Source organism: Typopeltis vanoorti, chromosome 23 (genome assembly GCF_054136105.1).
Source record: "Typopeltis vanoorti isolate ZY-2024b chromosome 23, IOZ_Tvanoo_1.0, whole genome shotgun sequence".
Classification (NCBI taxonomy): domain Eukaryota; kingdom Metazoa; phylum Arthropoda; class Arachnida; order Uropygi; family Thelyphonidae; genus Typopeltis; species Typopeltis vanoorti.
In genome coordinates this window covers 15,410,365-15,426,464 of record NC_143571.1, presented here as the reverse complement: position 1 = coordinate 15,426,464, position 16,100 = coordinate 15,410,365, and the positions used below count along the sequence as shown (strand labels likewise).

Genomic DNA, 16,100 nt, shown 5'->3' with positions numbered 1-16,100 from the left:
AAAATAAACATATTATTTAACATATTAAAAGAAAGACAAATACCAAATAATATCCTAAAAGCTATCACAAGTATATATGAAAATAATCAAATACAAATAAGATTAAATCACGAGCTATCATATACGAGAGAGATAAACCAAGGGGTCCGACAGGAATGTCCCCCTCTCATCAACTCTTTTTAATATCTACTTAAATGAAATAATAATAAAATGGAATAACAATTTACATCAAGGAATTAAACTTTCTCCTACAGTTAACTTAAACGCTCTCCTCTTTGCCGACGACCAAATAATAATTATAAATTCTGAAGATAACTTACAGAAAGCTAGTTTAGATCTAAATGAGATATCCAAAGATTATGGTACGATAATATCAACAGAAAAATCAAAAACTATGGCCTTTAAAGGACAAGATCCAGCAAGAACTAAAATAGTAATAGATAACAAGATCTTAGAACAGGTGAATTCATTTAACTACCTAGGATGTATGATCACATATGAAAATGAAAAAGATATAAACGTAAAAATTGCAAAATATTTAAAAATAACAGGTGTAATTAACTCTATATTTAAACCAAACCTAGTTCAAAAACAAACCAGACTAAAAGTATACAATACATTAGCCCTACCAGTCTTAATGTATGGAAGCGAAATCTGGACAATAAAACAAAAGACAAACAAAGATTAATAACAGCAGAAATGAAGTTTATGAGAAAAACTGCAAAGTATATCCTATTTGATTACAAAAGAAATGATGAAATTATGAAAGAATTAAACCAAGAACCAGTAATAGAAAAAATTAAAAAATATAAACATAAATGAATGGAACACGTTCAACGAATGAAAACAGAAAGATTACCAAAACAAGCCTTTAGGAAAAGGAAAACCAGGACGTCCTTTTCAACAATTCAACGATGACTTCTAATGCCGTAACAGGCCATGCTAGGCCTAAATCTTTGATACGCATGATCATCAGTATTATTATTATTATTATTACTTGATACCTCCAAGGACCCATCGCGGGAGCTCGCCATACTCCACATAGCCATTTCTCATAATACACATATCTACCATCAACGCCATCTATCGCTCATCACCACCAACAACGGTATTTTTTATCTGTAAATTGTAAGTATTCTGTTTTATGCTGGAACATTTATTTCTAAAAATGAAAATACATTAATTTATTGGTTATCTTAAAAAAAGAAAAGTTAATTATGTAGTATAAAAGTATGATGTAAATATCGGTAACTTTTCACTTCATTCTAATCATGCGATGGCTTGAAAACTTCCATGTTTGGTCTTTTCTGTAAGGAAGAGTTTCCGAACTGTAAATAAATATATAATTAATAAAACAATAGAAAAACTCCTTACCCCACCCACAGTACAAATGTGCTATAAGTTTACAAAAAGCTTTCGTTCTTATAAAAAATATAACTCGCTTTCAAATTATTGTAGTAGTGGTAATCTTCAAAGTATGGTCATCGGAGCGATTTTGGTATGTAGTCGAATACTGTTGCAGATATCAACGATCAATTTACAAATAGTGCATTTCAATAGCAAAAAATTAATTAATTAAATCATAAGTAATTAATATTATTATTAATTACAAATGTGGTAAATGAATGTAGTTTCGTACACATAATAGTCGAAGACTGATAAACTAGATATAGTTCTATATATATTTTTTTTCTTATTAAATGAAGTAAGAAAAAAATTACAGCCCATCAGAAAAGCAGTCGCATTTTTGTGTAGTGCCACCTTTCATTTTCACAATGGAACAAAGTGCTGTTTTTGGTTGGGCAAAGCATATATACGCGTTGCCTAATTCAAACATTCGCGAACATCTGTACGAAAAATCCGCAGCTTGTTAGTTGGTAAAGAAACACGCTATTGACTCAGTTATCCGCTTGTTGATTCACTACTTATTCACCTGGGGATATTGCCGTTCTTTTATATAATAGAAACGTACAAGATAAATATAATGAGGTTTATAATGAAGTTTCATTATTCAAAGGCTTTTGCAAAAATCCGAGAAATATCTGCTCGTTTATGAGGGTTTTTTTCCTTTTTCCTCTTTGCCCGACCTTGACACAACAGATGATCCTTTTAAAAGCATGTTTTCAAAACAGACCGAAAAAACTTTAATTGCGCTCCTAAACACTAAATTTTGGGAATATGTTGTAGTATATAATTGTAGTTTGCATTCCAAATTCCAAACTTTATTTGGATTTGAGTATAGAAACAAAAACTGGGAAGCACGCGCGCACACGCGCGCACACACACACACACACACACACACACACACACACACACACACACACACACACACACACACACACACACACACACACACACACACACACACACACACACACACACAGCTTCAAAGTTTTAAATCGAACATAAACCACAGGATTAATACTTTTCCGACGCCATGAGTGGCATATCCTCTTCGCTTCAGGAACTGCGGCAAAATTTTGAATTGCAGTGGAAGACCTGTTGGTTCATTACTCAAGAATACGAAATGCTGCAGGCCTGGAACGATAATCATTAATGAATAATTCGTAACTCAGCTCATTCAAAGGATCATTTTTGTCAGTTGCAAAAATAACTTTCTTTTATATTAGTTGAATTCAATACATGAAAAAATTGTTTCAGAATTCTTTATATAAAACCCACCCATTACTAGTAACAGAAAACAATTTACAAATCCGTACTTCAATCTATATCAGCCATCCAATAAGCAATGGTGGTGATGGTCGCATACTATTATGAAATTCAAATAATACTTCACACTCACAAACCACCATGCCGACCATCAGTCTGTTGTTTATGGGAGAGCGGATATGTTACTACATGTTTTTTGTTGGTTCATTCCATAGGATGCATCATCTTAAATTTACTTTACATGTTAATTACACAATTACACTGTAGATGTAATTCAACTGTACAGTTTGTTTTTAATTACGATTGGTTTAACTCTTAACTTTAACACAAAAAAATATTTTATAATAAACTGTCATTTTTGTCATTTTACAATAAACTGTTGAATTGACTTTTTTTCTTATCTATTGACAAGCTGTACACGGATTACTTAGGATATCATATTTAAAAAATTAACTCTTTTATCTTTACAAATATCTTTAATCAATATAAACGCATAAATATATCTATCTATCCCAATGGCTTTAACAGGCCTTTAAGGCCCACAGCCTTCCAAGCATGCTTGGATTTCGTAACCGAAATACGAGGATAGAATGGGCACTCCTATGCCGCAAAGTATTCTTAGCTGTATCCCTGTGTGTTCACTGGGCCAGTTTGCCTGCTTGCAGGATGAAAAACACCAGATAAACTAGCGGAAAAAACCCTACTGCCCGCGCCCAAGACCGGCTAACTTGACTATGGCTGAGGAAGATCCTAAGCTCCTCACGTCTCCGACGAGAATCGAACCTAGGACACTCCTTCCCAGGCATATGGTTGCGAAGCGCAAAGCCACTAGGCTAACCGCGCGGACTGCATAAATATATACAACACAAAATTATCAGCACAACAAAGACACAAGCACAAAGATATAACAAGCCTGTAATTAAAGCGATTGCATTCAGACTAAGGAAACGTAAATTTACAACAGAACAGCAAAATAAAATTGTCTTCTTTCTATACGGGAACCTCGATCTATTCTAAAGTTGTAACACAGACACACCAACAGTAACATACAATGCTTTTAACAGATAACTCTTTTAATTTAACGCAAGAGGAACTATAATGCAGAAACTGCATTATATAACAATAACCTGGATCGAATAACTTTTTCCTGCTTCCTTAGTCATCGAATAATGAAATAACATATCTTGTTTTCATTATCCAAAGTATTTCACTAACCGAATTCACGTTCACCATCCCTACTGGAATATCTAATATCTAATTTCGTATAGAATATCTAATAGCGTACGATATCCGTTACAGATCTATTTACTTCCGTGAGTGCTCAGAAACAGAGTGGAGCAATGACGCCGCAGTATTTTTAAAACTGCGGTTCGTGTAGTTTCTCTTGGTTTTTTAACTAGAAAATGATAAGTGAAGCTTTTATCAATATGGAGCTCCTTACAATAATGAACTATTTATGAAAACAGTTGCTTTAAATTAAAAATACTGGGAAAAGGTCATTAATGAGAACCATGGTTACAAAGATATCATCGGCCTACTTTTGTGCTATTAACTCTTCCGGAAACAGCAAATCTTCGGAGATTAATTTTTAATCGTTTTCCTCTGGGATTGAGATATGCTTGAAGAGTTGGTTAAATACGAAATTAAAGTAGAAATAAAAATCGAAGTTCAAGTTATACACCCTCTGTCCAAAACGAAACCGAACTTTTCGAAAATAGAAGAGACTAGTGGCGCCATCTATTGTATGTTTTTGGTGTCGAAAGCGGCAAACTTCATTAGTATTGTGTCAACTGTTTATGACATTTGTTTCATTAGAAGCCGAGTTATAGTGCCAAGAGTGACAGTGTGTTTTGACGAACGGTCGGAAAATGAGTTTCAAACAGAGTGCTGCGATTGATTTTTGTGTTAAACTTGGTAAAGGTTTTACCTAAACGCATCAAATGCTTCAAAAAGCATTTGAAGCCAGCGTTTCTCAACCTTTCTAAGCCCAAGGACCAGTAAAATGCCTAAAACAACTCTACGGACCACTGAGTTATATAATTTTTTCAAACGTATGTGGGATTTCCAACATATAAATATACATATTATATTTACATATTTACATACAACATTTGCATATTTACATACCACATTTGCATATTACATTTACATATACAACATATACGTATGCTGCATAGTTGGAAGTTGAAATTAACGATTATCATCACTGAAGAAAGTTTTAATTTTTATTAAACAAATAAAGGTATCAGTTTCCGATTTGCTGCGGTCAAATGAATGGGTACGTCAGCGCCTTCCGCTGAAATCCCCATTCATCTGCACATACTCATTAAGCTCACCACACAACAACATTTTTAACGGCTGGTACCATGGGCAAATGAATGGGAAAGGTCAGCGCCGTCCCGCTGATACATTCATTCATCTGGCCGCAATGATGTTTTTCTTTAATCCCCATTCAAATACCTACATCAACTTTTATATTTTATAGGTTATTCCCATTCATCTGCCCGTACTCATGAAGTCCCACAACAACTTTTATCTTCACGCACTGTCTGATTCGACCAGCGACATGCAAACTGTTCCATTTCGCTAAGTGCTTTGTGACACGAGGGATAAATGTCGTTCTTATCTTACTGCATTCATTATAATATTGAATACGAACTTGACATCCATGGATTCCATCATAGATGGCATCCCTTGTCCTGTCCAAACCATTCCCTGCATATATCAAAAAATATTTCACTCAGAACATCCCAAAGTCATTAAACACACACACACACACACACACACACACACACACACACACACACACACACACACACACACACACACACACACACACACACACACACACACACACACACACACACACACGCACGCACGCACTTCCGGACGATATGAATCGCCTTATTTCTCTGAGGAGTTTTCCATGACTCCGAAAAAAATTTAAGACATCGTGTTATGTGAGGTCCTTCCCGATATCTTTAAACAGTCCAACCCACGATGTTAGTTGCAAAGTGCCATACACGTGGTCGGGCGCATTTTCCCCCCAGCGACCGTATGCCGTCTATACTGAATGCATGTGATTTGTACTAATCGTGTTATGATGGTGGTTTTAATTATATCCGTCCTGTTTTATCCAGAGGCACAGCAGCGGTCATCATAAATCAGGCAGATTCATTAATCGTGTGGTGGTTTTATTTATATCCGTCTTGTATGCTGCTTGTATTCTTTACGTTGTAATATGTGTTTCTGTACAATCCATGATGGATGCGGTGTGCTCGGCCGACATTCTCGCAAGCGACCGTATGAGATACGCAACTTTGCTAAACGGGATGCGGAGAGCTATCCTCCTCGCCAGCAGAACTGAGACTCACCGTGAGGTCACTTTGCGTAACTGTCTTTTCATTCCCGATTTTGTCCTATTTTGGAAATGGATTAATTCCAAAACCAGTAACGAGAATATTCGGAAACTGTAGTGCAAATAAATAATATGATATAATTATGTTACTACTTACTTTTAATGAGATGGTTCAGCTTCTCGGCCTTTGCAAAGTTGCTGGATATCTGGCTCAATATTGGTTAACTTCCGTCGAGATCGGCACACACACTAAGACTATTTCTATATTTTGTTTTTATCTGAAGGAGCGATGAAAATCCTTTCTCACAAAGATAGATTGTAGAAAACTGCATGATGAATTTCAATGCTTCTTCAGATAATTCGGGAAATTCACTTCTCACTGAAGGCGAGATCCAGAATCAAGCCAAACCGAGATCACGGAAATTGCATTTTATGCCCACTGTCATTTGAAACTCAATTAACTGTTCTTTTTTCGATAACGAAAGGCCGTTCTCGTGACTATAAGCCTGAAATAGATCTCGAACCCACAGAAATTTCTTATAAAAGTTATTCGAAAAATATGTTTCAAAATTCTGTTTCAGAGTTTTGAGATGGACGCAAACCCCTTCCAGAAACTCGGAATCAACAAAAAGATCATTTTCCACTAAAAAGGATTCCGATGTTGGAAAAGGTTAAATTACCTGTCTTTTACATAACTAATGCACAACACCAGTTTTTTTCTCTCTCTCGAATGCCTTTATTTTGTCGTAGGTATCAAGAACAGTTGAAGAATTTCCTTGAAGAGAGATTTAGTTCATTTAATTTCTAAAAAAATGTCTGAAAGATAGGAGAGTGTTGATAACCATGCTTCGTCAACAAGGAGTGATGCAAAATTAGAATTACGTTCATTTACAAACAATGGAACTTCGTGCCTTAATTGAAATAATCTTGTGTACGCTGCCCCTGGAAATCCAGCGAATTTCAGAATGAAGCAAAAGTTGTATATATTCACTGGCCATTTAATCGCAGAGTAAGTACTTGAAATAACCTGTTATTTATCGGTCGAGCCTTAATTAAATTAACTAGTTTTACAACGTTGTAAAGAACAGTTTTAAATTCTGGTGGCATTCCTTCGGAGGCCAGCCTTTCCCCACATATGAAACAATGTACCCGATTCATATCCAGAGCCACTTCCTTGGCCATAGAAACAACCCCCAACTATGCCTGTCTGTAAGGGCGCGAGCTCCATCCGAACAAAAGCCCATGCATTTTTCTCACTGGATCCCTTTGTGTATTATGTAATTATTGAAAGTGTGAAATATTTCTTCTACAGTTGTTCGGTATGACAAAGTTCTACAAAACAGAATATCATCATGAATGTTGTTATCATGTGCATATCTTACGTACAATATTAACTGCGCATCACCTGACATCTATTTGTAACGCATAATAAGGGCGCTTCTAAACTCTTTCGATTAACTGAGAGTCTACATCACCTGCCATATCATTAATTATGTGACTTATAGTGTCATTGAAAGAGGAGTCAAATCAACATCTTTTAGTAACTTGTTGCCAAACATAGTTTTTATCACATCTTTTATAGCTGGAAGTAGCAAATTTTTCCCTATAGAATGAGGTTTCCCTGTTTTCACTATGCGCAAACTTAAGAGATAAATGCTTCCAGTGCCTTGCTATTAATCGAACCGATGGTCGAAACTACATCTTTCCCATGATTTAATGTCGCTAAGCGTCGCTGAAATTGGTGTTTTTTCAATTTGCTTATTTTTCACATCACAAAGCTTAGTTTCTAAATGTCGGAGTTTCTCAGGTTTCATGCACTCGTTCAATAACACTTCATAACATAAAACACATTGAGGTTCAGGGATCAATTCTCCATGCTTGGTATTGTTGGCTGAGCAAGCTCATTAATCGAGAAAGAAGTAATATTTATTTGTTAATAAATTCATGCATTTATAAGCATTCCATTTAGGCGTTTATTTTTGTAGACAGAAGACGTCTTAGGCTTGCGCGGTAATAATTGAGCTTTGCATTGTGTATCGAAGGCCGATGCTTACTCGTCTAATCAAAGCTACCTTACTTGCTTGGTTGCAGGAGCTTCCAGGTCCTCACAGCAGCACTGTGATTTCATGCGTGCGCATAGCCATTTCACGTCGTCTCACTCTGTTGCTTAAACACAGGACATACGCAGTCAAAGTAGCTCTAGCCAGTGAGCTTCAGCTAGCCTTTACAAGTGTGCGTGTTGCTTGGGAAAATTAAGTTACAACCAACTTTTTATGACGACGTTATTGACCACTTCATAAAGAAGAACCGTCGGGTAGAATTTGTATTCAAGTCACTAAATTGAAAAAGATAGAATATCATTTGTAAAATAAATGTTGTATTTGTATGATTAAAATGTACATAAATTTCTAAATATATAGTTTTAAATGATCAGTAATTCATTATTCCACTAATCAGACTTCAATCACACCTCTCACTCCCTGAATGATAACAAGAGCAAGCGTGAATTTCAAGACCAGCATTCGCCCCTGTGGAGGTTTCTGTTCACTTGCATCTCCACACCAAGTAAACCCGAATTCCAAATATGAATTGTTATATTTCCTACTGTATTTTTTCTTTGAACTACTTGTTTCTTCTACTTTAATAGTATCAGGTTAGCATCACCTGTTTCCTTTACTCTTCTTTTAATGTTCTAGTTCTAAGCCACTTTTCCATTATTAAAAAACGTTAAAAAAATCATCTAACGCCTTTTTATTCCCGTATATAGGGAGTAGGCGAGGCCATTTAGCCCTATCTAACTTTTGGAGACTGAGTGGGCAATTCAATCTCCACTGGTACCAATCAGAGATAGATGGCCCAAGGCAATCACTAATTAAGCAGTACACAGTGAAGAGAGACGGCTCAAATGTGCCGCCATCTCGTGGTCCCTAACCCTAACACAATATATTTAATGTCTGAAATAATGTGGGTTCGATTTTCTTGAGTTTACGGGACGAAAAAACCGAGTTTTCCGGGAGGAAAAACCCGCTTGCCCATGCCAGCTGGTTTTTCCCTCGTTCTTTTTAAAAAACGTTTCCGAAAAATAAATAAATATATAAATTCTGGGGTTAACTCATGACACACTTTGTCCAAGTATTACTTAGCACTTCTGAAAAGCCTTGGTTGAAGAAGGAAATCCTTCAGTAATAAAAATCAATAAACAACAAGCAATTGGTTGAAATGTGAATAACACATGTTCGCTTCAAATCTGACAAAACAGCAAGGAAAGGCGGAAGCAATTAAACTACACCGTTGTTCACTTCACCCCTCTTATTATTCTTCATTCTTCTGCTACAAATTATTGTAGTGCCAGAATAACGAGTAATAAAAGAGGGGTGAAGTGAACAACAATATGTTCTTCTTGCTTCCGCCTTTGAACATTCTTGACGCTATTTGTTGTTGTTGTTGTTTTTTAAGTCTCCATTTGATTTGAATAATTTTTACTTATTTAATTTTAATTTGTTTGGAGAATTAAAAATATATATTTGTTTAATTAATTTAAGTCTGCCTGCAGACCACCTGTCCCATCATCGGGGACCACAGGTTGAGAAACATTGGTTTAAGCGATTTCAAAGTGGTCGTGAGATGTTTGAGGAAGACGAAAAGACGGGCCGTCCTAAAACTGGACTGAGCGAAGTTAACATCCAAAATGTGCGTAATTTCATCAAAGAAAACCCGCAATCGTCCGTGATATTGATTGAAGATGAATTGGGATTCCAAAATCAAATGTGCACAACATTTTAACTGAGAGTTTGGCTCTTCGTAAATTGAATTCACGATTTGTTCCCCACAAGTTGGCCGACGACCAAAAAATATATCGAATTGAATACTGCAAGGACCTCATTAAAACCGCTCGTAAGGACTCGAACTTCCTTGAAACGATCGTTACTGGTGCCGAAACGTGGTGTTTTGTATATGAGCCCGAAACAAACCTCCAGAGTGCTGAGTGGAGACCACCAGAAGAGGGGCATCCGAAGAAACGTCGCTTGGAGAAGTCAAAAGTAAAGACAATGCTGATTTGTTTGTACGATTCCAACTGCATTATCCACAAAGAATTCGTTCCGCCTGGCCAAACGGTCAATGGTGAGTTTTATCTCGAAGTTTTGAAGCGATGATAACGAGAATTCGTAGCGTACTGCATGAATATCGTGATGCAGACAGTTTGAACAGTGCGAACGATGAGACGATCTCATCGTTCGAACATTGTCTGACAGTTTTTGAGCAAAAACTAAGTGTTTGTGTTGGATTACTCGCCGTATTCATCTGAATTAGCACCCGGGGACTTCTTTCCACGACTTCATTTACCGATGAAGGAAAGCGATGCGACACCATTGAGAACGTTCAAGCGGCAGTAACCACGACCCTCAAGTATCCCAAAAACCGATATAAAAAACTCATTTAACGAATTAATTGACCGTGCCAAAGGCTGTATCGAAGCTGAGGGAGAGTATATTGATTGAGATAAATTATTTGAATAATTATAATTGGCCTGTGTTTTTTATTTTATATCAAACGTTTGGTTTCTTTTTTGGACAGAGGGTGTAAGAAAACAATGGAATAAACGAAATAATGAATATAATTTAATGATAAATAAAATATTCCGAAGATTACAAGATGGGAAATAAAATAGCAATAAATATGAAGCAACTCTAAAAGCAAAATTATAATATGATAGAAGTAAAAGCGATATATTTTAGAAGACCTGAGAATTTAAAAACATAATAAAATATAAAAGTATACAATTTGAAATTCTGTTAAAAGGAGGCGAATAAAAAGGGGAGAGCGTACTTACGGAGAAAAGAGGGTTTCGGTATGATGATCTTCCCGAAGCCCATTCAAATTCTTCAACACTGATCTGATCAACTTATTTCTTCGCAGACCTCACTTTGTGGACGGGGTATTGTTCTCTCAACACAGGAAAGCACCTTCACCAGACGTCCCCATACAAAAGCACAGATTGTCAAGAATGTAGTGTTAAATTTCTCCGTCAAGGGCTCAGCCCGAATCATGATAAACAGCCACAGACTATGCTACCTCCTCCACTAAACTTCACACTAGGGACAACACATTGTCCCAACTGTGAAGTGCTGGTTGCGTTCCCATGGCATCCATGAAACCTAGAATTGATCGTCGGACAGCGTTGCTCTTGATGATGCTAGTCTTGTGTGTAATATCTATGTTCAATCTATGAATTTTTAAAAGGTCGCCCACCATTACGTTAACTATAAATAACCAGTTTTCTCTTAAATTCCATTTTTCTCTCTCGTAAAATATTAAGAATTATGAACCTTCTTGAGAACATACGTAAACACACGACTCCACTGTCATGACGCACCCACAGTTACCTTGTTGTAGTCACTGAGAATTACTAATGCTGTAAGTTAATTTAGAAACTTTTCCTAATATTCTTTTATATTAATGATGACTGTTTATCCCCGATTTGATCAACAAAAGAGGTTAATATTCAATGTTCAATTTTGGTGATTAATTAAGATCTAAGAGTAAGCAACAAAATTGAAACAAACGCTTTAACTGAGATGCTTCTTGATCTTTAGAGCTCTTAAGATAAGTTAATTTTACCAATTTATTATCACTAAATACCACTTTTAAACTATGTACTCATTCTTTTCATTGCAAAAAATGCTGCTTTGAAGATAAAAATCGTATTTACTAATTCAGTGATTAACATAGCGAATAGTTTATTTCGAAAATGTTATCACACTTTCTACGCAACTTCCACCCATAGAAGCTTGTAAATCTGTAGTACATTATTACCATAAATAATAATAATAATAATTATTATTATTATTATTCAAGAGACATCCAGTCAGTGCATCGGTTACCACAAAAAAGGAAAAGAGAAAATAATACCCGTCCACCTCCCGTCGTAGTGCGACTCACCAACAGCCTAACAAAAACTACGCTTATAAAAGCTAGCAAGATTAAAAATCCAGTAGTAAAGGATCTGAAAGGAGACCACGACAACACCCCAATATACTTGTCTGAATACCTTACTCCACACTATCAGAAAATATTCTACCAAGCAAGGAAAGTAAAAACAGAAAACAATTACCAGTTTATATGGATAAGAGACAGCAAAATATTCCTTAGAAAGACACAAGACTCAAAACCAATCGAAATAAAATCCGTAGATGACCTCAACAGGCTGTCACATTGAAAGGAATATTGACAACTCGTAAAGAAGGACCAGCACCCCAACCAACATGGAAGCACACCATCAAGCAGACGTAATCACCCCGGAACATGATAATTGCCACATTCTGAAATCAATATCAGAATGGAAACAACTGACAATCCCCAAAAAAGGACTATCTATTCTCCACATCAACATCAGAAGCATTCAAAAATACTGGCTGACCCTGCAAGCTTATCTGAAGGAAGATATAGACGAAATAGACATTTTAATACTGACTGAAGTATCTACGACAAACGAAGAGGCATCCTCCTACCAAATGCCACACTTCCAACAACACAAACACTGCAGACAAACAAAACGAGGCGGTGGTATAATAATATTTACCAAACATAAACTAGAAGTAACAGAAATAAACTATAAATTAGAATACGCAGAAAACATATGCATCGAAATTAAAAACATCAAACAAGAAAACTCTGTGATATTAAACGCAATATACAGACCACCCAACTTAAGCACCACAAAATTCCTAGAAGAACTAAACAGATGGCTTTCAGCCACGAAAGTAGGCATCTCAAAATATTTGATAATAATAGGAGACATTAATATAAACATTAGGAACATAAATAACAACACAGAACAATACCTAGACCTATTATCGGCATACAACATAACCCCATCCATACAGTCGTATACACGAGAAGAGATAGTCGGAAACACAACAACCTCAACCTGCATTGATCATATAAATATAAGGGCCCCTCCAAACAGCCACACAGCAGCCGTCATAACATGCAAACTAGCAGACCATTATTTCACAGCATTGCAGTTACACACTGAACCAGAACCCATAAAAATCACTGAGACTACAAAACAGTATCATAGCATTGTAAACGAAGCAATAGTGAACGATGAAATCAGAAAAACAGACTGGATGCAGATAGCATCTTTAGACTCTGCTGAAGCTGTATATAATAATCTTAAACTTGCATTTAACAAAATATACAACAAAGCATTAACAAAAATAAAAATACGCCCCCAAACGAAACAAAATCCATGGATAACAGACAACATATTAACAGACATACAAAGAAAAGATGCCCTATGGAAACAACTTAAGAAGTCACCGAACAATATCGCTTTAAAAACTGAATACAAAAGAAAACGGAATCTCCTAACAACCCAGATTCGAACGGCAAAAAGAAACTATTACAGCAACAAATTAACAACAGCACAGAACGACATAAAGGAAACCTGGCACCTGATTAATGAAATGCTGGACAATATACACAGAACCACTGCCACAGAAACAATAAAACACAGCTTTGCCTGCGACCCCAAATCCCTCAAACAGTTGGCAAACAACTTTAATCAGCACTTCGTGAACTTTGTCCAAAAGCTACAAGAAACAACCTTTCCTCACACACACGAACATTCTCCACTAGGTCCACGAGCAACCCAGTCGATGTGGTTCCCCACAGTAACAAAAGAAGAACTATCACTGGCAATTCAACAAATTAATCCTAACAAAGGACCGGGGATAGACGGAATCAGACCAAAAGACATCAAGAAACACTCAACCGACCTACTCCCAGTTATACAAAAACTGTTAAATAAAATCTTCGAAACGGGACACATACCTGAAACACTGAAGACTGCACTAATCACACCCATACACAAACAGGGAAAAAGAAACATAATAAGTAATTACAGACCTATCGCCACGCTGCCTGTAATCAACCAAATCATGGAGCGCATTGTACATCAGAAACTCTCCACATACGTTGAAAAATTTCAAATCATACCCAAAACGCAATATGGCTTTCAAAAAAATAAAGGAACAGCAACACTCCTGGAAGATTTCACAGATCTAATAAACTCTGCATTGGATAAAAACAGAATAACATTAGTGGTATTCATTGATCTAACAAAAGCATTTGACACACTAACACATAAAACCTTGTTAACGAAACTTACCCATATCGGAATTGGAGGTCGTCTACTCCAGTGGTTTAAAGCATACATGAAAAACAGAAAGCACATCACACGTATAGGATCAGCACACAGCAAAGAGGTACAAGTAACCTGTGGAGTACCGCAAGGAGCTGTCCTATCTCCCATTCTATTTAACATATACACACACGACATAAGCCAACTCCCCCTAAAAAGTAAAATCTTCCAGTATGCAGACGACACTGCCATAGTATCCATTCACAACACTGCAAATATCGCTTACAAAAATATGCAACACGACATCAATCAAATCACTAACTGGTTAACCGAAAACGGCATATATATAAACCCTGGAAAAACAAAGCTAATGATATTCAAAAACCCCCAAACCCTGCCCATAGAAACAAAATATCTCACTATCAAACATTCATCCTCCTATACACAAAGTGCAGAACCTAAAATCACAACCATCACACAGGTGAAAACAACACGCTACCTTGGACTTCACTTCGATGCAGATCAAAGTTGGAATAGCCATACAAACTACCTACATACCAAGCTTAGGATAATAGCAAGCAAACTATACAGATTAAAAGACATTGCCCCAACCCACATAAAAATACTAATCTATAAAGCATTATGTGAAAACATTTTAAGATATGCAATCACATCATACGCATTCTGCGCAGACTACAGACTTAACAGGCTACAATGGTTGCAAGATAAAATGATAAAACTGATATTCTGGGAACAACCCACTCTTATGCACGAAGCACGGACAAAACACAAAATATTTAAGGTGAAACAATTACGCCACTACACAGTCATGTTAAAACACTACTACAGTCCAACATATAGAGTAACCAGAACAACATATCAAATAACAAGACCACAGTCAACAAACTACATAACATATAAGTACAACAATCATCACGGCAAAGCCACCCGAAACTTCTACGTACCTGACATGATAAACAAACTGCCATTCGACAACAGAAACCTAGGAACATACAGAGAGCTGAAACAGGCACTATATAAATATTATAGTGAGAATGAAAATTAGAGCAATTCCTGTTTCTCTCTCTCTCCCCCACCACACACACACACACACACACACACACACACACACACACACACACACACACACACACACACACACACACACACACACACACACAAAAAAAAAAAAAAACCTATGACAACCCCCCCTCTCCAAAAACTATCACTACAAGAACACAAAGCAACAAACACACCATGTCTAAATCCAACCCTATTTTCACAAAAAAAAAAAAAAGTTAAACTGTAATAGCAGTCGAAGTCTTAAGCATGTACCAACAAACAGTAAAATCAACACCTGGCTTGTGACCACTATAGGAACACAACCATAAAACCACCACCCTCTGTCATCTATTATCTTCCTCAGATAAGCTCTGCTAAGCTTCGAGGAAGAAAATTACTAACTTGCAAGTATCTGTTATACACTTGTAATGCGTTATAAATATTATATACATATAATTACTACAGCAACTATGTATGCAATTCATCTGAGACATTAAAAAAAAAAAAAAAAAAATGTATATAATCCATATTGTAAATACTGTAAATATTATTATTGTATGTAACTTATACTGAGACATAATGAAATGTAAAAAAAAAAAAAGTATTATTATTACTATTGAATTGTGAGTGTACGCTGCATTACTGCATTGTATCGTGAATTGAGTGCACATTGATGCCAATCCATATTTAGCTAGTTTAAAAAAAAAAAAAGTATACTCATATTTATAAAATGTACACTGCATTTTGTATATCAAATTTTCGTACTGTACAAAAAAGATAATATGTTTTTCATTGTGTGTGTGCAGATACTCTGTGTGATAGTAAACCTTATCACTTTCATTGTAAAAACAAAAACAAATAAGT

General features: G+C 36.1%; 1 protein-coding gene across 2 annotated transcripts in view; it reads right to left on the bottom strand.

Moving 5' to 3' along the window:
• The window catches only part of LOC150093647 (arylsulfatase B-like), a 42,272-nt gene that overhangs the window by 14,590 nt on the left and 11,582 nt on the right, over nt 1–16,100 (bottom strand). For both annotated transcript variants that reach the window (XM_090412914.1, XM_090412913.1), the window contains exon 4: nt 2,426–2,538. In XM_090412914.1, the coding sequence (XP_090269040.1) occupies nt 2,426–2,538 (113 nt within the window). The remainder of the gene's footprint in view (nt 1–2,425; nt 2,539–16,100) is intronic.